General features: G+C 37.3%; 1 protein-coding gene across 2 annotated transcripts in view; it reads left to right on the top strand.

Annotated features, from left to right (window-relative positions):
* Window positions 1-24282, top strand: part of CLSTN2 (calsyntenin 2) — a 303869-nt gene that overhangs the window by 114015 nt on the left and 165572 nt on the right. For both annotated transcript variants that reach the window (XM_064721578.1, XM_064721579.1), the window contains exon 2: window positions 4926-5048. In XM_064721578.1, coding sequence (XP_064577648.1) covers window positions 4926-5048 — 123 coding nt within the window. The remainder of the gene's footprint in view (window positions 1-4925; window positions 5049-24282) is intronic.

Genomic DNA, 24282 nt, shown 5'->3' on the forward strand with positions numbered 1-24282 from the left:
CAGAAGTGAAACATGCTGCTGAAAGTTTTACATCTCATATTGTAATGAAGTTCTACAAAATTTGTGGCTAGATTGTTTTTTCCTGAACAGCACAGGTTTGGGTTGAGCAAAGCATTCATGAAGTTCCTGTTAAATGTCTAATATTAATTTCCTCAGTGTTAAGAAGTTTCTCTCCCCTACTCACAAAAAACCCCAAACAAACAGATTTACAAGAGAATTAATCATATTTATGGCTGCATAAGCATCTCAACATGTCAGAATAAGTAGAGAGTATGTTTTCTTACTTTAGAAATACCCAACAGCAGTGAAATTACTGATGTTATCAAGTGTATTAGGCAAGGCACTTGGTGCTTTTGGTCAAATTAGTTTGTAATAAGAATTAGCTACTAACAAAAGAGTCTTCCTTTTCAAATGTTGCCCCTTTTTTAATATAAGAACAAATTTTGTTGATGGGAACTGTCATTGTTGAAAGGCCTTCTCTTGGAGGCCAGAAAATGTGTTTATGGCAGGAAACTTGGTGCAGAATAGGTTTTGCTGTGCAGCACAATCAAAGCAACGCCAAGGTACCCGCAGGAGCTCCACTGAGTAATTTAATGTTGCTGAGATGCACTGCCCATAATGTATTGCTCAGTTAAAATGTTCTCCAAAGAGTTCACATCTCATAATCACAATTCATAAATCATATAAATTCTGATTTAACTGATCCTAATGTCAAAACTCCCATTGCCTTAATTGGGGCGGGATTTTCATGTTATTATTTTATGTAAAAGCACATAAAGCATTATAGTTTAAAGTTGTCTATCTGAAAATAAAACCAGAACATAACTACTGGAATTTCAGTAATTGATGCAATGGAATCACAGGGAGAACAAAGTGTGTGGGACAGAATAAATTTCTTCTCTATAATTTGTCTTTGGCAAAGCATATAAAATGTGTTTTATATCAGATCCTTTCTGGAAGTTTTCAGGTTTTTTGTAGGTAGGGAAACACAGTTACTCCTGCTAAAGCTACTCAATTTTTTTTTCCTAATGCTGAGACAGATTTAATCCTGTAAAATGCAAACATTTATTTACTTGTCCTACTTCACAGTCATTTTCAGTTTCCACTTTTTTTTACTTAGTTTCTTTTTCCTCAAAATTGAAAGCAAAAATCCATGTTTGTTTTCTCTGCCTTCCAGAGGAAGTCTTAAATTCTTTCTCAAGCTCCAATCCTCATTTCTTTAGTGACCTAAGCCCCCGTATCTGCCTATCTTCTGAACATTTTTGTTCTTAGCTGCTACTTTATGAGATCTGGGATTTTGCTGCTGTCTTTGGTTTCTATTCCTGGCTCATTTTGGAAATCCAGGTTTCTATCTCAAGACATACCTTGGGGGAATTAAGGTCTCCTGTGTTATAAAGCTGCACGTGCACAATACAGTCACATGTATGACCTGTGTGAGGAGGACTTGCTTAGTAAAACACAATCTCTGAAATACTTCAGTGTAGTGACATCCAGCCACCAGAAACTGGAGCTACTGCAGACTCCAGTGAATTTCTCTTCAAGGATATGAAATTTCAAAACTTCTCGCTTATTTATCAAAGAATAACCCCAGCACGAGCTGCACTTGGGAGTCAAAATCATCTTCATATATTTATCATCATTTATCATATACTGCTTACGCAGGTGCAGTTTCACATGATCTGGCAAACACAAAGCCTAACATTTTCAGAGTCTATTTTTAACATTTTTCCAGGGCCCCACTAAGTGTAGCTTCTTTCTAATTCCCCAAATTTTATGATTTTAAAACTTTTTACTATCACCTGGGCATCCTCAGTTTGGGTGGTTCTAAGGGGAAGGCCTTTGACACCTACACGGGATTCCAGCAGGCTGAGCTGAAGATCATTAAATCAGCAGATGAAAAGACTTAGAGCTGAAAGAGGTGGTAAGAAAGCCTAAATTTTCTGCCAGTTTTTCTGGAATTGACAACCCCTTTAAGCTAGAGATGGGAGAACATATTATCAACACAATTAAATGGAAAATAAATCCATCGTGCTATTTAGAGCAGAAAAAGAAAGAAAACATTTGCTTTCATAAAGCAATTCTTAACCATTACAATTTGCTACCTCAGGTTTTAGAAGGTGTCAGTTAAATCAACTGACAATATTGAATCTGCCCTGGTATCAGGAGTTAAACCTTCTAATAGTCATATATTTTCTTTTATAATTCTTTTCCAATGTGTTCTTTTTGCATCAGTGACATTTCCTAACTGATTTGAGTCAGGAACCATCTGAATTTTGCAAATACAATTGTAATGTGTCCCTTGTACACGTGCTGCTTCCCACCCACTCCTCCTCTCCCCATGCCCTAATAAGTGTCTGTCTCAGCTTAGAGAAAAGGTGATGTGAAAATATTTGAAGAGACACCATCTAATCAAAAGAATTGCCTTGCATTCCCAAAGAGCATGGCTGTTTTCCATTTGTGAAATTTCCACACCACAGGTCACACAAAGCTTATATTGCCATAGCTTTTATATTTGGGGATGTATCTCCCAAATTCATCTCCAAGACAAGAGCTTGCAAATAATTTGATATTTTATTTTGCTTTTGCTCTCTTGTTCTTTTCCTCTTCCCAATACCAGTCTCTAAGGTCTAAACTGCAGCATTTGTTCATAATGTACTTTTCTTTTCTTCCCCCCAATATAATTTAAGGAATGATGTTGCTGCCACTCATTTGACTGCTGTTATTGCTCATTGGACCCCAACTGGAGAAAGCTAAGGCTGGTAGAATTGCACTCACTGTATTCTGAGAGTTCCTTAGGTAAAAGTGCCATCAAAAGTATTCCCTAGGAATCAGTAAGAAGAAAGTTTTGGTGCTTTTTTTGTTTATTTGCTTGTTCAGGTTTTTTGTTTGATTGGTTTTTTTTTTTAAGAGCTCAGACCCTTAACAGAACCAGGAGGAATTAAAAGCATTTGTAACTTGAAATTTGAGTTGCATAAGGAGTTCCCTTTTCATGTGAGCTCCTGTTAACTGTCTCATTGTGGTTCAATTGCATCTGCCTGCAGTCAGGGGATGCCCCTTTGTGCAGCCTGTGAGCCACACCTGAGTGCCACTGGAGCTCACTGCTGTATCTGCATGCTCAGGCAATTCACATGTTCCATTAACAAATACAGAATACTTCAACTGCCCTGCAAACCAGAATCCCAAAAGCCATAAAAAGCTCTGAAATTGCATCCATCACTTCTCATTTTTCAACATCGACAAGACTTTTGGCCTTCATCTGCTACATAAACTCACCAATCTCTCCTCTGGCTGTGTAGTCATTACAAGATAGAGATTTCAGATCCCTGTTTTCCATTTCACCTTTCCCTGACACATCCCCAGTTTAATCTTCCTATTGCTTAGTTATTGCAAAAATGGGGAAAAACCAACTACTGTGAAGATAAGTAGGTTTTCTTCTGAAAGAAGATCTATTGCAACATAGGAATGAACTCAAAGCTCTCAGATTAGTGCTAGACTATAAATTATTTCAGCTTTAGAGGGATCAGTCTCCCAAGTCCACAGTTTCCTAATGATTAAACAAAGAAGCAACAAAGGAACAGAATGAACTTCAATTTGCCATAAATATATTTGTATGCTTTCCAAAATAGCCAGTGAAAAAATAATTTGCTAATTGCCCATATTTACCTGTTGCCCTCTGTTGTCTTGGTGGTTTTGCTGCTTTCTTCACAAAGGGAGAAACTTGAATCTCATTGATGTCTGGGGGTTTTACAGAAGACAAGACAGAAAGAGTTTAGGGTTATATCTGAAGATTTTGTTTGGTTTCATAATTATTTTATTTATTTATTTGTAAATTTGGTTTCACTTTAAGTGTCAGCTCTCCATCTTTGAGGTGATTTCTGTTAACTCACCAGGTATTTTCCTCAGCATCTGGTACACACAGCTATATAATAGCTATAGAAATTACCTTGCATCTGAGTTTGCTGCAAATGGGGTAGATATTCCTTGGTGCAGTGCTCCCTCTTGCCTGGGGGAGTACATTCCTCAAACTGAAATTCATTTAGCTGTCACCATTGTATTCCTTATGTAGGAGTTCCAGTGACATAACATTCAGATTGTGCCTGCAGGAAGAAAGCTCAATTTATAACCACAGCAAAGCAAAGCCTCTTACATTTTTCCCCTTCCTTTTCATTTTGTGTCTTCATCCTTTGCAGTCAATAGGAGATGGATGGTGAGAGGGCTGTAAATGGAGAGGGTTCAGCAATAAGACAATCTGATGGTGTAGTGTAGTCCCTCCTTAAAGTGTCTTTTTGTGTCATCTTCCTGTGTGCTTCAACACCAGATATCCAAATGTTCAACAGCTGGATTTGAAGGACAGGTTTTTCCAGAAAAACTTCAGATCCCCTGGTTAAATTGTGAAGAAGTGCAAACTTTTATCAGTAATTAAAATGCAGATGTTTGTTTTCTCTGCAATGTACAAAACACAGAAGTAATTGTAGGTATTGTTCCAAAAATACAAAGTGAGAAGGTGACCAAGAGCTGTGAGTTCTCACCCACCTTTCTGCTTTGTGTCTTGTCAGGTTGGGTTTCTCAGGTTGCCCTTTCTCTTGTACCAGGGCTTTGCAACTGAAAGTAATTCCTGCAAAACTCTCTGAACCTAGTTAGGCTAACAGCTGAGAACACTTTAAAAATATTTTGCAAATTGCCTTTTTATTTCAGTGTCTTAATTGGAGGGATGTCTGCAAGTGTTGAGTGCAGTACAATGTGCATGTCATTTTTCTTTTATATTTGAATGCTTGTTGCAGTGCCTTTTGAGTAATTTGTTAGTGGCTTTTGAGTAATACCATTAACATTGGAAGTATATTAAATAATTTCTCTTCATAGATAAAATAAGCTGAATGGATATGAAACACAACCGAATTAATTAGGCATGGTTTCTTCTTTTCTAGTGAATAAACACAAGCCTTGGATTGAGACATCGTACCATGGAATCATAACTGAAAACAACGACACTGTGATTTTGGACCCTCCCCTAGTTGCTTTGGATAAAGATGCACCTGTTCCATTTGCAGGTAGGAATGTTCATGAACAGCACCATTTGAGCCTGTGGACTGCATTTTGAATTTGAAAATTTTGAATGTCAATGATTTTGAATTATTGGCATTTGTAAGGAAGGAATTTCCAGCGTAATTTGAAGGTTGTGTCTGAGTACTTAGGGCCTGACTGTTGGCCATAGATCCTGAAATGAGGTGTTTCCTACACTGAACTTGTTGTGAAGCAGAACAGAGTAAAGAGAATAATACAGCAGGCACCCACTAGCAATATATTTTAATGAAAACACAATAATTACACAATTACACTTGAATTTGCTTTTATAGAAATTAATCATTGCAATTGCCTGAAGGGATAATACATAATTAATTTTGTTCAGCAGTAAAAGCCCCTGCTTTCTCTCTTCCTGTTCTGCACCCTGGCTGTGGACAAAATGTGTGACAAATACTTAAAGTTGCTCAAATCATATTACTTACTGTGTAAGTACTTTTAGCTGTTGAGACTTTGACAGAAAATTTAATGGAGGTTTTGAACATTTTTGCTCATTTTTGCTGTATGATAGATGTATGTCATATACAAGTTTGCATTTCTATTAAGTCTATTTTACCTGACACTTTTTCTGTCCTGAGTCCCTTAAACAGAATATGAGACTTCTTCATGTTGAGCAAGTTGTCTCTAAAATTCTCTCTTTTATTAAAAATAATTTTTGAAGAAAAGAGAGAATAGTAAAGCTTGATAGCTGTAAGATGGTGCAGTTGTTAAAAAGATGGTATTGCTTAAGAATCTTCACCTTTTCTAAGGAAAGGAACTGGTAAAGGTGAGTGTCCTTGTTCTCAAGGAGTTGTCATGTTCAGGAAGCAGAAGTCCAAGTGCCTGTCCCAAACAGCATTTTACAGCATCCTGAAAGAATTCTTCTCAGTCACTTTTCCCAAATCTCACACTGGCATCAGCTCCTACCCTGCCAAGCCAGGGCTCCCAAATGGTTTTTATATATTGACCCCCAGTTTAATATCAAGATTGTTTGTTGCTCGTGGTGCCCAGTGATTCTTGGCTGCATGAAGATCAGTTCCCAGTGAAAAGATGCCCTTGCCATTTTTTCCCTCTATTACTGTGTGTGTTCCATCTTAGGTTTGGTTCTTTCGCTTGCATTCCCTTAGGATCCTTCCAGGGATGTTCATCACGTGCTGTTGTCACTGACCCTGCAAACTCTGCTGACTGGGAATTTGTTAGCCTAATTATTTTCTTCAGCTTTTACATTGCAAGAATCAACACATTTTTCATTAAATAGTAGTTTACTTTTTGTGTGGAAAATCATCCTTTGAAATACTGAACTTACACAGACAGACTGGCTTTTGTGATAAAGGTTATATTAGACAGTAGTTTTAATCTAGCTTCTCCATTTATTAATTCAATTTATATTGAATATAAAAGTATCTACTTCTTACAAGGGTAAATACTTTCTGTGTATTCCCTGATACTAATTGTTTATTTCCTGATAATATTTGGCCTCATGATCTGCAGTCCAGGCATAATATTATAGTACTGATGGAACCCTTCATTCCCTTGAAGGGCCTGCATTCCCTATGTTTTTGGAGAAACACCTCTATGCACTTTTAAAAAAAACTCCTGTCTTTTTAAAGTGTTGGAGGAACTTACTATTTCTGTTGTAGTTTTTGATTTAATTTAATGTACTTTTATTTGGTTTCCTAATATCATTAATTTATTAAAGGTTTTTATGGAAAATTAAATTTGCATAATGTATTTAGTAGGAGAAAACTGAAACAGATACAAGTACAACATTAACAATATTCAGTAGCTGTACATGTAATAGTGTGGTAATGTGGAAGGTCTTTTATGGCCATATATTATTTGATTGTGGAAATTGCAGTTATATAATGTATCAGTCTTCAGTGTAAGAGAGAATCAGAGATCCAACAGATCCTTTGTCATCATCCTGGTAATGTTTTCAGTATTTTGTGAACTATTGGAGAAGGAAAAATTTCTAGTGCTTGGAAAGTTCTCCATGTTTGTTTGGTTGGTTGTTTTTTTAATGGGCCCAGATTCAAGAAAAAATCCGGGTCGTTTCTGATCTGTGCTGAAATGTCTGCTAAGATCTCCTTGAGCAAACTGTACTAAGACTAAATTTATGTGAATTCTTCCTCTGCAACAACCCCTGCAATAGTTCACAGGCAGATGGTTGGCTCTTCCATCAGGATTTGTGTTACCTTATAAAAACAAACTTTTTTTTCAGTAGTACCAGTGTGCATTTGACTTTAAAAACACACACAAAACCTATTGACAAAAGATCCCCTCCAGCAAACCAAAACAAAACCCCAAATCTCAAACCAAACAATAAAGACAAAAACCCAGCTTCCATGTAGGCATTCAGTGCAGATGGGCAGGAGTTCTACAGGACCAGGGAAACACCTATTTATTGAATTGAATTTTATCTACTAACTTATACTTACTTATTCCATATTTCTATGTTGTTAGTGAGGGTGTAGTTCTGTTGGATGTGTGCTTAACTGAGTCCTTGTGTTTGCTCCTTGCTGCTTGCCCTGGTGCACAGGTAGTTCATGCATTTCATATTTTTCACCTGGGCAAATAATTTTTCACCAGGTAATTGCTTTGTTACTAAGAAGAACACTTAACTCTGTTAAGAGGCATTTCCTATTCAGTGATTCTTATCTGCCCTTAGTGCTTTGATACGCTTTCTGTACCCATTCCTATGATCTCCTTTTTTTAATTTAAATGTTACTACTCCAAACTTCAAACGGTGTTTTGGTTTTCACTTATGGAAACTGTAACTTTTTTCCTAATACCTCTGCCTTTTTTCATCACCATGCCTACAAAGGTAAGTCTGTCTACCCCTTCTAGGAGCGCACACATTATGGTGCACGTCAAACCTGAGTGGTCACAGGAGAAAATTACTGTAATCTGTGCTTTTTTTCACCTCTATCTAATGTTAAACATCAAGGGTGATGACAGGAAAAATAGGAGTCTTCTGTGCAGTTACCTTCCTGACTGCTCTGCGTTTCCAGGAAGGAGTAAGGGGAGACTAACAGGACTAAATGTGCCTGTGAAAATGCTGGCTGTCAAATGTGATCAGCATTTTTCATAACTGGAGCACAAAGACTTTCACAAGACTGCAATGAATGGCTTTTCGTGTCTCTTTATCTAATGAATTTATTGTGAATAATTCAAGTATATGTAAAGTCCTAGTTCTTAAAATTATCATGGTGGAAGCATACCTCACTTTCTCTTTTTTATGCAATTGTGGTTTTTGTCTCCTAGTTTGGAAGGAAAGCTTGAAAATACCAGTATAGGCTTCTAAGTGTGAGAAGTTTCAGGATCAGCAGCTTTCCATATTTCAGTTTTTCATGCCCTGGCCCAAAAAAGATTTTTGCAGACTGGTGTTGAAATTCAACTGACCTTTAGAATAACTAAACTCACCATGGCATCCTGGAGCCTTTTGCAGGGTATCAGAGACATTCCCTCCCCTTGGCCAAAAAATACCCCCCAAAAAATGAACCCCTACAAACCCCACAAAGAAATTGTAACAGTTCAGGCTTAGGGGTGATTTGGCTAGAAACAAGGTGGGATCTACTGAATCAGTTTGTCAGGATTCTGTCCCTAACAAAATGCTGTGAGATGATGGATGGCTTTTGGAAGAGACATCTACCTGCATTCCAAAACAGCAACTACATTTCATCAGCAATGCTGTGCAAAACAGATCTGAAAGGAACTTCAGGATGTTGTCAGCTCATGCTCCTGCCCAAGGCAGGCCCCTTGTCATTGCTGAGAAACAATTTAAACACTTTCCTGTCCTAATCTTACAGATCTGGAGTGGCAGAGATGCTAAAGCTTCCCAGGGTGGTGTTGCACACTTCACCATGTTCCTGGTGAAGTTGTGAAGTTTCCATGAAGCTTGGTCTGAACTTTCTGTACAGTGATTTTAGCCCACTCATTTTAGTCCTATCCACAAGGCAAAGCAGATTATTCCTTTAATGCAGAAGCCTTTTCTGTTACTCCCTAGAAGCACTGTGAGCATCCTAAACAGCCTGGTGTGGAGGGGATTTCTGCTGTGTGAGGTGTTTCCTGAAGCAGAAAAACAGGAGGTAACATTCAGGGCAGTGAGGTGATGGATGTCCCTTCTCACCCTGGAAGGGAAGAGCCAAACGTGTCCCTGTGCCCCCATTTCTGGGCTGATAAAGTCACATTTGTGACACAGCCTTGTGTCCCAGCAAGGCTGAGCTAGGTAATTGTACCAGGGTGGACTGGGCGCATCACATCTTCAGCTACTTTTATGCTCCTGATAAATTTATAGAGAACCTTTCTCAGCAAGAGGAGAGCTCTGGCTCCCCTCAGAAAAGAAATGTGTGTCTCAGAAGCAGTTCCAGTTCACACCTCCTGAGCACATGGGACTCTGACTGTGTTTTGGCTGTGCTAAAAGCACTGTCAAGAGTAAGGAGACAACAAAACCAGACAGGAAGGATGCCTGAATATTCACTAAACTACAAGATGCTACCACAAACTCTCCAAATCTTCTTTGTTATTTTAGCAGCTCAGAGTGTGTATTCTCAGCTACACCACAGCAAATCCAGCACTTGTCAGCCCACTTACACCCAGGGACTGAACACAAAATCCCATTTCTCCGTTTCGGACTCTGAAGCTGTCCAGCCTCCTTGTTGTTTGTTTGTATTGAAAAGCAGTGGCATTAATAACAGCAACTATCCTTTTGCTACAACATTGAAAATCCAGATGTTATTCTAAAATTGTAATTCTGAATATTATTATTTCTACTCACTGTCATCCAGACTTTGAACATGACTCAGTTTAGGGTGCCCAGAATTCATTGGTGTTAAATATTTCACTGTAAAACTGATCAAAAAAATATGACATGCAGGCAAAGCCATGGAGTGTTGCAATTGCTTATAACATTTTTAATGATTTTTAATTTCTAGCTTTGAAGCTTACATTTATTACTGTAGCTTAATTAGTTAAGGCTTTAGCCTTCAAAGGCAAAATCTCAATCTCTTCATGGCGATCCTAATCTAAGGTAAAATAAAAGATTGGTAATAGCACAATTAATTCTAGGGATGCTGGCTTTGACTTAAGGGGATGCTGCTTATCATCCAGTAAAAAGTGATAAACACGATCAGGTTTCAGATTTAGAATGCACTAAAAAACCAGTCACTCTCACAGTGACCTCTTCTAGTCCCTGAAGCTCAGAGATCAGGGGTTTGAAGGCTTTTAAGTTTGGTTATTTTCTGTGATTGCCTTTCCTAGTCATTTTTTACAGCTGGGAAGTAATAGTAGGTGACATCAGTGTGTCCAAAGAGGACTCAAGGGTCAGGGTTCAGGCTGTTCTGATGGAGCTTTTAGTGGCTGCTGAGGGGGCTTTGTTGCAGGAGGAAGGGGCTAGGGAGAAAATGAGAATTACATGCTTGGGTTGGGAGTGAATGCAAGTTCCTCCTGACAGATAAAATCAATAATGAATGGGAACGTTGAGATACTTTGTTACACCTAAATATGCTAAATTACTTGAATCTAGAAAGGATCCATGAAAATAACCAAGGAATTCCAGTCTGATGATATCCACTTGGACTTTTAAAACTAGTTATGGAATATAGTGATTTGTGATACATTTGGTTTTGAGCAGTTTTCTTTATGTACAAGACTTAAACTTTAGAAAAATAGGGCAGGATACTACAGTGGATTGACAATGAAAAATGGTCAGACAATAAAAAAATGAAATATAAACAAAAAAGGGTCAGAATCTGTCATTTTATAGTCCTGATGTGGACTAAATAACCATTTAAGTAAAAAATTGTTAAGTTAAAACAGATTGACACTGAAGGTGCCAGGAAAATAATGAGTTTTTAAACTCTTGGGCTATTCAGAACACAAGAGAGAAACTTGAGTGGGGAGTACTGGAATTGCTAAGTCTATGGGTCCAAAAATTTCTTGGCTGCTGTTATGTTTTGAGGATGGATGTAGATTTTGTGTCACACTCCTTTGAAACTGATGGAGCCTTGCTGTATGAGAGCCATTGCAATGTGCCTGATTCTGCAGCTGAAATATGAAGTAATTTATTACAATGAATTATAAATCCTTTTCTTTTCAACAAAATATTTTAAAAGCTGCCAAAAGTATTTATTTTATTGAGGTACTACTTTCACTTTTTTTTTTCCTGCAATGAAACATTTTAGCATGAATTAAGATGTAATTTGCTTTTGAGATGTGATTTTTGCTGTGGAGTTAAGTGTGGTTTCTACACTTTTTAGACATTCTCTAAAATCAGAGGTGGTTCCTCAAGGATTTCAAATTCTGAAAGTCACAGGAAGGACAGCATAGGAAACTCATCTGTTTGGGGGTAAAAAAGGATGAGGACTGGTCATCTTCTTATGGTTTGAGTGGTACATGGAGGGTTACCTGAGGTCTGAACAGGCTTATCTGTTAAAAGAAATGTGAGCAGCTGAAAAATGTAAAACTGCTCTAGTTATCCCTCATCATTAAGATTGCAGTGGAAATCATAACTGCTTAGCTTCTTGCAATTTTAGGTAGAAATGGATGTTTTCTAACATGTATTGATATAAATTAATTTCTTTCAAATAACTGTGCTAGCAAGCATAACTTCAAGCTATGAAGATTTATGGTGCACCAGTTGAAGCAAACAAGAATGATACCCTGGGACATTTTCTCTTCTTTTCCTTATTTGATATTTGAGCAGTAGTAAACTTGAGCTGCTCACTTCTGTTCTCCAGTGTGTGTGAACCTGAGAATCCAAACTCTGCACCCATCTTTACTTCCAGTGCTGCAGTAACAGGAGAGACCCTCAGAGGGAAGACTCAAAGGAAGGAACAAACTGAGTCAAATAATGGAAATTCCACCCTAATAACTTTCTTCACACTTTCATTCCATCTGTGGTCCACCCATTAATTCAATTACATCTCTCTCCTCTACATAAATAATTTCCTTTTTGTCGTGTTCCTAGGTGAATGGTGATGAAAACCTAAAAGGATTGCTTGTAAAAAAATGCAGCATTCTTTATACAGGCTTAGAAAGAATAATTTATAATGCCAGGAAGTGTTAGTAATGCAACAAGTAGAATGGGAATATTCACCACTTAAAAGTTTACTGTAACAAAATTGGCACTGCAGGTTTAAAAATAAAATCAAAAGGCTTTAAAATGTGTTCCTCAGAATGGAACTACTTGAGTTAGTGTAAAGCAGCAGGGACAAGCCTCTTGCTTGTAATGGTTTCTGAATATTAAAAATGTTTTTAAAAACCAGGCTGAATAGGTAATTATTTATTCTTTAGAGCTCCTTGTCCACAATTATCTTGTGGAAAGAATAGATTAGAGCCCACACTTTTCTTTAAACCTGCTTCTTTCCACTCAGCTGAAAAGAAATATTTTTCTGGACAGGAACAAACACTCTCAATAGCCTAAAACTGCTGTTGATCCCTTTCCTTGCTAGGGCTACCTAAAAAATGCATGTGGTGCTACTTTTATGAAGCAAGAAGGAGAAGGACAATATAAAGAATTCAAACTCTGGACAGGTGGTTTAGGTCATTGATTTTCTGCTCAATTCTCCTGTTTCTGGCTGTGTGAAATGCATCCAACCAATTTGTTCTCCTGGCTTGTGGTTTCCTCCACTGTCCTTTTTTCTGTCTGTTTAGATTACAAAAAAACTTCTCCCAGTGCTTTTATCTCAGTGTCTGTGGAGCACTGAGCATCTCTGAGTGCAGCCCCAGCACAAGGAGGATTTGCTCCTCTCAGCTGTTTTCTGTTCCATACCCATTTAAGGTATGGGTGTGTTTATAGGGGATGTAACAGTGCCACCAGACTGATATATAGCACTTTTGTTCAGTAATTTGGAAACAACCTCTCCCTTTATAAATCAAGTCCAATGCTTCTGTATTAAATATTATGTTAATATTAAATATAATGTTTATTTAATATTTAGCCTGCTATTATATTAATATTAAATATAATTATATAAATTATATTAATATAATTAATATAAATATAATGAAAGGCTATATTAATATAGCCTGTTATTATATTTATCTTAATATTTAATGTTAATATTTAATATTAGTATTATACTAATAGTAATATTAAATATATATTTAAAATTACACTATATATAATATATTTTATATTATATATTTATAAATATTATATATTATATATTTATTATATATAATTATCTAATGTATAACTATTACATAATAATATATTATGTATAATATTTTATTATGTATAATATTTTATTAACACATTATTAAATATATTTATAGATATTATAAATATATTTATAAATTTATATAATATATTTATTATATATTATAAGTACATATATTTATAAATATATTAATAATATATTCTATTATAATAAATATTTAGATTCTTTTAAATGTCAGATTTCAGGGTAACTCTTGTTTCTCAGACTGAAAGGCCATCTAAAAAGAACAGTGGAAGCAATATTAGATTTTTTTTTTGTTTGTTGCCTCCATCATGGTGGTGGTGAGCATAAACATATTAGAGTTCAGAATGTTTTGAGAAAACAATATATAATTTGTGTTAGATTTTTGCAGTATCACACACTCTGCCAGTCCCAGGCTTGACAGAGACTCTGCTCCAGCCCTGGTGGCTGTCCCTGGAGCTGCCCAGCTCAGGCTTAGGCCAGTTCAATCAAGGAGGACATGCTGGGCTGGTCAAGGGATGGAAAATGGGCACCCAATGCCATCCCCACAGCCCCAGTCATCTCCTGGTGCTGTGATCCTTGGAAAATGGGCACCCAATGCCATCCCCACAGCCCCAGGCATCTCCTTGTGTGTCTGAATGGACCATGCATCCCACAGCCCAGTATCTTGTGCTGTGATCCTGTCCTTGCAGAGCTGTGTGCTCCCACTCTGGGATTCTTGCTCTTTGCCTCCCTCCCAATGCTGTGTGTCAGCCTCAAGGATTTCATTGATTTGTTTGCCACCCCATTCCACAACCCTGAGACATTCTGTGCTTAGTGAGAACACAGGAGGGCATGAACAGGCAAAATACTGATGGGTATGAAGTGTAGACAGATGTGTTATAGGCATTTATGATGCACATTATTGTGAAACTTCCCAGGTGTAAAAGCAGCTTTTGGACACAATTAACCAGTGTGTGCACTTTGTATCCACACAAACACTTGCCTTACACTGAGTTTGTAATAAAGTATTTCACATCATAGGTCAGTTTCCCTCACTTACAGCACTGTCTCTTGGGGGAAAATTATACAAAGATTGAGAGAAAAAGAACTAGTTTCTGGAAGTGATTGGTTTTTAGTTACTTCATGGACTGTGACTCCAGTTAGCTGGTGTGCAATTACCATGGTGATATAAACAGACTGCAAAAGAAACCTACATTACCTTTAAAATTGTAATTTTTAAATTTCTGATTTTTTGTTTGTTTTTTAAAAATCATTATGTACTCTAACTTACTTGCCCTTTATATAAAGTTTAAAAGAACAGAAAAATAATTCAGGTTTACAAGGGAGAGCAATTGCCAGCCTAATCCATCTCCATAAAAAACTGTATTTAAATTTAACTAATTTCCTTTAAAATTATTTAGTTAATTAAATTTAAATTTAGTTCAAGCATTCCTGTCAGATGACAAAGAAATTTAAGTAACTGTGATTCTGAGGCAGTGGATATGATAACTACAACATGTCAGGCCCAGTGTGTTTTGTTGTTGCTGAAAAGTTTTCAAGTGAGGTGGGTCCCTTTTTAACCAGCTGCTTAAAAAATTTCAGAAAGGCTCATTGGTACTTGATTGATTTGTTAGTGCCTGTGACAGATTTAATGGATATTTCTGACAAGGCTTCTGCTCCTTACTGCTGCCTGCTTGGAGAGCTTCCAGGTGTGCTAATGAAAAAAAGTCATGAATGAAGGCAGGAGCAGTGAGTGTTGTGTTTGGTGTGGCATCCAGAGGACAAACATGAAGTATAACACTGTAATTAATAGGTGTGCTAGAATTGAAAGGATGACAGCAATTTCACATCAGCTTTCAGATGCTTTTGGACTAGAATACATTATTTAGGACAGCAAAGTTTCTACAATCCCTGCCCTAGCCACTTCCCTGTAATTTGGAGCTGTTTCTGCATGGCCTCTTCTCCCAGGGCTTCACTAAAACTGGACAGAGCAAAGGGCAAAATCCTGCAGCTCTGTGGGTTTAAATGGGTGTTTGCCCACCTCTGCCTCAGTGCTGTCCTTGTGTGTGGGAGCTGCCTGCTAGAACAGCAGCATGAAAGGCAGCGGGAATCGTGTGCAATGAAAGAGAAATCATGTGCAATAAAAAGCCCCATACGCTTTGTATGAAATTTTTGATTAAAAAGTGCTTCCTTGAATGGAATTTGCCCCAGCTGTTGCCATCTGTCAGTGTTTCAGTGCCCTTTAGAAAGCACAACAGTGTTGATTTCGGTCCGTCTCTCTGGGGGTGCTGCCATAGGATGTGCCACATATGGCAGATTATCAGTGGCACTGCAGGAGCCAAGGGCTGCTGGGTGTGGGGCTGAGATGATGCACTGGAAACAAAACAGTCCTTTGCTTTAATCTGCAAGATTGGAGTAGCAGGCCCTGCCTACTGTTTACTGCAAAGTGCTTTTCTGTGCTGCATGTGAAAGCACAGCAGAGAAATCACAGCTTTCTCCAGAATCCCCGCGTAATTGGTTTGCTTGGTGTGGTTTTACATACAGGGAAAAGTTAATTTGGTTAGAACGTTTCTTGCCAATGACTGTGGCTTTATTGAGCAGAATTATATATATAGGAATAATCCCCCTTGTGCTGATTTATTTTTAAGTTTTTTATTTCAGTATCATGTTATCTTCATAGAAGAGAGGGAATGAACACAAACGCTTTAACGTGTGTCTGTCCTGATGCTGTGACTGCAGGTGTAGAGGTGGTGGCCTGACTTCCTGAGAGGTGAAAAATAAACAAAAAGGACAGTTTCTCAGACAGCAAGAAGTAAAAAGCTTTTTGAAGTAAAAAACTTCAAAAGAAATAATTCTGAAAATGTATTTAAATTTATTAAATAAACCCTTAAGTCAGAAAGCTACAGACAATCCTAAAATACATTGTTAATTCTTTTGCCGTTTCTGAAGCTGCCTCAGCATATGGAGGTTTGAAATAACACTGGATGAGGGACATTAGATAAACAGGTGAGACATCTGGAGCAACAGGCTGGGCATTTTTTGGGGTTTTCAACGTCACTTTCTGGAAGGACAACACTGTCATGGTGCAGCTAAGGTAATGCTTAAATTTGCATTGTCATTAAACTCAGTCTGAATTTTCAGTAGCATTTTGCCCACAGTGCAATTTCTGTATGAATTGGTATGCGACCCAGAATAAGGGACTGAAGTACAGCTACTTTGCTTAAATAACATACATTGTTTAAAATAACATACAACTTCCTTGGAGTTTTTTAAATTGCTGTACTGAAGTTGAAGTTAGTTCCTACACTCAGCCTTGAGACTGACTCTTAGTTGTAGAAATTACTGACTTATCTTCAGATTGCAAGTTTAAATCATATATAAATAACATCAAATATTTATTAGTTCATTCTGGGATACTTTTATTATGAAAATGGGAGAATTTTAACTCTTTTCCTGTGATAAGGATGTAAAAATCAAAACATCAGAGGAGAAGTGAATGTAGATTTAAAACATGAAAGTTTAGCTTTGAATGAAAAAAGAGAAAGCTGAGTCATTGTTTCCTAAAAGTAATGAGAAGTAATTTAAGGAGCTGAAAAAAGCAGATGTTGGCTCATAATTAACTTTTGAGATTGATAAATCAGTAGATAAGCTCTAGGAAACAAAAGCCTGAATACACAGAAGGAGAGACATGCTGAGAATTCCAGGTAGTTCTGTGATTGCTACAGTCACAATATTTATTCTGAGTTTGTATTCATCTCGAGAAATGTTCAGACTCAATAGTATTTTGCATATGAAGAAGGAACTGCTGTCTTTCACTATGATTTATTGAAAACTGTGTTGAGTGTGTGATACTGCACTGTGATTTTCTGCTTTCTCGGTGCACTAAAGCTGCTCTTGTTGTGCTGGCTCTTTAGTTGCCGCTTGAGTAAAACCAGGCTTTTTGAGAGGTTTGCACTGGTCAGAATCAATCAATTTTTTATCTGGAAACCAAGAGTAACTTATCACACTTGAGGAAGGTGCACAGAGCACAAAACTAGGGCATAGGAATGAATATTTCAGTGTTCTGCACTTAAGCCACTACGTGCTCTGCTGAAAATACTCTGTGTTTTGCGGATGACAATGGAAACAACTGAGAAAAGGAGGGAAAGAGAGGAGTGTTCCCTTTCTTCCCTTAGTATTTGTTTAAATCAGGTATTTGTCAGCAAATATCTGAATTGACTAAGGCTGTGATCTGATAGCTGGTGTTTCCACCTCACCTGGCAGCCGGTTTTCCCACACAGTACATTTTATTATATTTCCCACTCAGTTTATTTTGTTCTTATTTAAGAATTATAAATTCATATAATTTCTTCTTTGAGCCAGGGTACGTATCTGTAATTGTTCTTAGAAGGAATTAGAGTCCAGAGGACTTCAGAAATCAGAATTTAATTCTTTCATCTGGCACAGATTCTGGGCAGTCAGTTAAGAAATGCCAGGATTACCATTCATCATTGGGTGTCCATCAATATCAGTGAACATCACAGGAGGAATCTGTTGAAATAAATGGCTGATATTCATAGAATTGCTGCTGTTCATGTTCCCTGTACAACTCTGATGACTGTAATGTGTACAGTACTTCCTCTTTCATATTCCAACATTCATCTCAACTTCTGCCTTCATTTCCTTTTGGTTTGGAAAGGTGGCTTCTCCCATTTTCCAAAAGCATGCTTGCTTCAGTTTCAGGGCCCTGTCCAAATTGGTCAAAGAACAGGATGTATGTGTATATTCATCTCTTTGAAGGATAAACTCTTAGCAACTTAAAACCCTCAGAGAGTTTCATTTTTTTGGCAGTGGACATTCAAATGATGTAGGTCAGTCCTGAGAGGGGGCTGTTTGCCTCTCGTGGCTTATTGCAAATTCTTTAATTGTCTCACTTGATAAGCATTTAATTTTAGATTTCTTGCCATTTTGTTTATCACAGTCTGTACTTCAAATAGAGCTTAAAATTCTCGTGTGTTTTTGTCTCTCAAATTATTCCAGATAATCAGTGGATTAGGTCAAGAAAATGCAAGCTGCAGTGCTGGGCCTGAGCCCTTCCTGCAGGGGACAGAGAATTCTCAGCTATTCATTTTTTGTGCACTTCAACAGAGATTATACACAAGAGATTATACACAAAGGCTTTGTCTGTCTCTCTCTGTTTCTAAGGGGTCTTAATCACAGGCAATGGAAACATAGTTTTAATTTATCTGTAGGCTTTTCAAGTTAAATGGAGGTTGCCTTTGCTGCTGCACCACAAATAAATATTGTATTTATGGTCTGGTTCCTGCCTCTTATTTCCCCTGCCACACAGCACTGCAATTGCCACAGGAATTCTGATCTAATAATGATCTCATCACTGACACATTGGCACCTTTGGCTTGCACTGACACATATCTGAAGGAGTGTGACTTATGTCAGGGCTGCACCTCTTGGCAGCTTCTGCTTTCTGCTGCTTTCTGCTTCCCAATATTTTTCAGAAGGGAAAAATAAAAAGCTTTGCATTAAGACGCTCTATTTATTCTTGGCAGTGGAATGGTCCAGATGCCATTTATGCACTTAATAGATTAGTTCTTGTTTATTAAGAAAATGGACACCATCAGTTTGAAATAAGTCAGATTTTAATCTACAATGAGTTATCAATGCTCTGCTAAAAGACTGAAGGCAATAGGGGTCTGGGCACACGTGGGTCTGGCCCAACATTTACTCTCCCTTCTAATCAGGAAAGTAGCTTTGTTTTTAAAAGCCCTTTTGAAGGTATTTGTGGTAGTCAGAAAATTATTTAGTGGCTCCATATTTACTATATGATTGACAAGTTTAATAGGCTACATTCTGTGATGTTAGTGAACCCTTTATTTTTTCAGAGCCAAGGGTTGGAAATGTGTATTTTAAAATTTATGCTTGTTAATAGATCTGATTGCTTGAAAGAGTGGACAGCTGCAATAGCTCAGTTCTGGGGCTAATTAAATAATGTGTCTCTTGGTTTCCAATGGGAAGCAATTGCTTCCCTGATAAATAAAACAGTTTTCATGTTTTAGGTGCTAATGAGGAAAACCCGATAATGATAAAATATGTCAGTGTTCATTTTTGGTCTGTGTGCACTGTGTGACACAAAATAGTGCTGTTTGGGGAAAACTGACCATCACCTGCTGCAGAGAAACAGAAAAAGCCAAGAATTCCATCTGAGCCAAAATTCCCTAACTGGTTTTCTTGGAATAGCACTGCATCTTTTATTTCATGATTACGGCCATGTTATTGCAGCAAATAAATGACTGTTAGATCTGCAAATATCAAAAGCATAATGGATTTCAAATGATACATACAGAATTAAATATTAAAGAGCTGTTTGAACCCACTGCTCTGTTAATGATGGCTCGAGTCCTGGATCTAGTTTTTATTTCTTTCAGTGAAATGCTGACAGCAGTTCCTTGGCTTTTCTCCCAGTCTCCCCAGTAAAGATATAATTCTATTTGCTGAGCACAGGAAGGGTATGCTATATTTCTAATGCATACCCTTCCTGTGCTCAGCAAATAAGGAGCAGGTCCTTCCTGCTGGACCTTATCTTCCTAATTTCTAGCCCTTGAAGAATTGAAAAATTGACTATCAATTTACTTTACCTATAAAGTAAAATGAATCAACGGCTGCAGAAAAACAGCCCATCTTTATCATTGCCAGGAGACCAGAATCCTCAGTGTGGCTGAAAATGAGCAAAAGTAACAGTAAAAGAGAAACAACCTCTATTTTCCCACCCCCCTCCCTCCCCACTCTGTGTTTTCTTCTCATGACTAATTACTAATTCTAAGTGTGCAACCATCTGCTGCAGCCAGCAGTAATATCCAACAAATTCTGAGCTGGGATTTGCACCGGGATGAGTGGCAACTGCATGGCATGGCCATCCTGGGCACTGTAAATGAAATTGTTCTCCTGGCTTGGAAATTCATTGTTCACTGCAAGCCAGATGTAAGTGCTTGGCTCAGCCCTCTGGAGCACACAAGGACAGAGTTCCCAGCTCTTCCCAAAGACTCAGCTTGTACAGAAAGTTCATTTGTACAGCAGAGTCCTCCAAGACACTTGGACCTGAAATTTGCAGAAGGGGTAGATGCTCTTCCGTGCTGCTAAAGATTTATCCCCACATGTTGAGGAATTGCTCAAAGCTACAGTACCAAAGTACCTAAGAGAATCAGAACAAATACTTATTCTAAGTTATGAAAACTGGGGAGGAACAGGAGGAGAAGGTGCTGTAGGACGGGTGCTTTCCCAGGGTTTTGAAGGGGATGGGATAGGGAAACTTCTGGGGTTTTTTTCCCCTTTAAAAATATCTTCTAGTAGACCTATTGAGCCAGCTGTGAGGGATTACTCAAGACTCAAATAGTCCTTTACATGTATCCTGGGATGCTTCTGTGGGAGTTTGACTCATGTTAGGGAATCAGTAGCTGTAAATTTAAGAAGCACATCTCTATTACATCCCTAAAGAAACTGTGTTTTCACAGTGGAAATGCCATGCCAGTACTGGTTCTTTCTCTTGGATTCTTCTTGGTACTGAAACCCACTGTAATGATGTTTGATTGCTTTGGTGGTGGTGGTGATGATCGTTCTACCAATCCAAAAGGAAGTGATTTTGGAAGTGCTGTCCCTCCCAGCTCTCAGGCTTTTCCTCTGTTTAAACTCTTAAAGGGCTTCACTGTTCCCTTTTAGGATGAAAAGTTCCCTGAGTTCCTCATACCGTATTTTTTAGTTTCCTTCAACAGTCCTGTGAACTTGGATGTGAATCTGTAATGTCCAGGGCGCTTCCCATTCCTCTCACTGTTTCAAAGAACCTATTTCTATTAGCTATTCTATCATTTCTGTCTGAACATAAAACCACTTATTTGGTTTGTAATGTTCTTTATCTCCATTAGTTTTCATAAGTATAAAATATTTCCCCAAGCATTATGAAAAGATTAAAATTCAATTTGAGTGCTGAATTATGCATGGTTTTCAATTTGGCGATACTCTAAGAATTTTTTGTTTCTCAGCTTTTTAGTGTTATGAGAAAATATCTACTATCAAATGTATTTTTAATAGATATTTCCTGGTATTAGATGACACAGTTGGCATTTAATCCATTCTACGAAGCTGTCTAAATATTTAATTTTACAATACATAGCGGCCAATCTTTTTGATAAATGGAATGCTTCCATTTATGGCTACAATTTGGGGGGTGCAAGCTTATAAACAAAATTACTTCCAGAGGAAGAAAATCAGTTCAGTTAATTATTTTACTTAACTGTGCATGGCAATATCTATCAAGCTGCCAATGTAGGAAAATAACCATCAGCAGAATAAACCCTGAAAAGCACTAATCAAAATTCAGTATGATTAGCATTCTTAATTTAAATAAGGAGTAGGATCCTGCAGATATCCTGTGCTGCTGGAAATAACTGAATAATGGATAATAATAAAAGCCTTAAAACAGAAGAGAAGCTTTAAACAGTCAGCGTTTCCCTCTACCATGTTTTATCTTTTAGTGTCTGGATTGAAATTACAGATATTTTATATTTCTACTTCATTGTAGTCTTGGTCTTTCTTTTCTAAATATTCATGCAGATATATAAATGAATGTCCAGAACACATTGAAATCACTTTGCTGGAATTAAAAAATACCAAAGCTTAAGATGCTGATTTCTTTGCTTTTATTCTTAGATCTTCATAGTTCTTTAGCTGGAGACCTTTCAGGGGTTAGCAAAGTAAGGCTCCTTATTTCTTGGAAGGTACTAAGGAGAATTCTTTGAACATACTGTTTTTCTTTCTCTTTTGTTTTAAAGTAACATTTGCACACAGCCAATAAACTTTGTACCTTCATATAATCTTAGGTAATCTTATCTTGACCTTCTCAGGCAGGCAGAGAATCAAATGAATTTCACTTACTTGAATTTGGTTCTCTAGGTACTCTCAGCATTAGCTCTTTATATACCTATTTGCTTAAAATGCTTCCAGGAATTATTAGTGTTTAAATGTGTGCATTCATTCTTGCTAGGAATTTGACAGAGCAAATTTTATTGACTTTATTGGTTCATAATTTTAGCTTTATGTATGGAATGTGTGAAGCAATACAGATGGATTTACAACTAAACACATTCATCTTCATGAAATGTGCAGCTGAGGTCCTTAACTCTAGGATATTTCTGAACATTCACATAAATGCTTTCATTAAGTAATCAATAGCATTGAGTATTTTTACATAAACCATATGGATGAGAGATGTCAAAAAGTAATAGGGATTATAAATCCATTTTGTCAGTTCTCAGAGTGCCTCAATACAAAATAAAGGAATATAACTGTGCATCTGTTTAAGAACTGATAGCTGTAATATTAATACACTCTAGATATGTCTTAGTAATGCAGAAATAATTTTTTGGTTATTGAGTTTAGTTAGAAACCTGCAGGTTTTGACCCACTATTGGCAAATTCATATCATATATAATAAAATACTTTTAATCAGTCAGCTCCTTTATTCATTATACAAAAATAATTTTTCCCTTTTGTATTAAATAAAGGTTTCCTTTTGTAATTGTTTTGTTGAGTAAAGGTCTAAAACATTAAATTGTGTAGTGTTGTAGTTCAATCAAAAATATGCTGCTTGCGAAGGATTTCAGAGTTGGCCACAAATGAGCAGGTTATAAAATAATCAGTTACAGTAATCTGTGAAAATGATACTTTGTTGTTATTGGAAAATAAAATCCAATTCCAAATTTTATACGGTTCTTTCAGAGTTAATGTTTTTTCAACAGCTGCATAAATTAGGAATTGCTCAGCTGCTTAAGTTACGAGCAAAAGCCAGTGCATAAAAATCCTCCTTAAAACTTGTCTCTGAAATGAATTTGTGGGAGTGGAACAGTAATGAAGTCAAAAGCAGGCGAGCGGATTGAGATCAGGATTGTTGTGCTGTTGTTACCACAAGGTTTTATTGATGAGTGCATCTTCCCACAGACAGTTCTGGGAGTGCAATGAATTGTTCACAGGATAAAATGTGAGAGCCCAGAATAAAGGTTCTCCTTTGCTGTGCATGTCCTTGGTGGCACTTGGCTGAAACACCAACGTGCCCAAAGAAAACAGATTCCAGCATGCTCCTGTTTGGAATCAGGGAAATCTTTTCATGAAGACAAGCAAATAGAACCAATCAAGAATTCCTGAATCCACCAATCTCATTTAATTACCAGGACTTTAATTGAGAGGAGTGTACGGAACATGACCTGGAGGTGCAAGCATCCTGTTGAAATTCCCACTGGACTTGTATCTCGGGGATAACTTTGCTCCTTCTTGCCATACAACTCTTGTCTAACTTTCATATGCCTGAAAATTAACTCTGATTTCAAGAGTTAAGATCCTAAATTATCAAATGCCTGTGCTGCTCCTCATGCAGGCTGCTGGTTCCACTGGCTGAACCTTCCTTGGCCTCATCCTTGTCTGTTATTAGATGATCTTGGGCCAAGAAAAAGTCCCTTGGCTGCTGTTCAAAGGGGCTTTGAATGAATTAAATGTGGCTTGGCTTGTAAGATCAAATTTTCTCACTCTTGACTCTCTCCAAATAATTTTCACCAAGAAGATAATACATGAAAAAGACTACTTTTAGTAATTGGATTTTACATCTGTTACACCTTTCCTTGTGTGTTGTAAGCATGGGGATTCCTGACTTCTTGCTATGCCCATTATTTATTTGCAGCTCTTTTTGCAGAATCATGCTATACTGTAGGAAACATGGGCAGAGATCCCAAGGAGGGAGCTTAGAATGAATTTGGTTTATTTGATCTTTTGAAGAGAGGACTGCTGGAACAAAGGAGTTTTCAGGTGCATGAAAGGGTTGATAAGAGGAAGGTAGGAATTTCCTTCTCTGCTTGTCAGGACTAAAACAAAGAGTAGTAGTTTGAAATTGCAGCAAGAGAACTTCTGATCCATTGCTATTTATTTTTATTTTATTAGATCCTGTGGTGTGCTAACAATCATTAACTATTAGACTAGTGGAGTTTGGCATTTCTGTCATTAGAAACTTTTAAACAGATGTTGA

This window comes from Zonotrichia leucophrys, chromosome 9 (assembly GCF_028769735.1).
Source record: "Zonotrichia leucophrys gambelii isolate GWCS_2022_RI chromosome 9, RI_Zleu_2.0, whole genome shotgun sequence".
NCBI lineage: Eukaryota > Metazoa > Chordata > Aves > Passeriformes > Passerellidae > Zonotrichia > Zonotrichia leucophrys.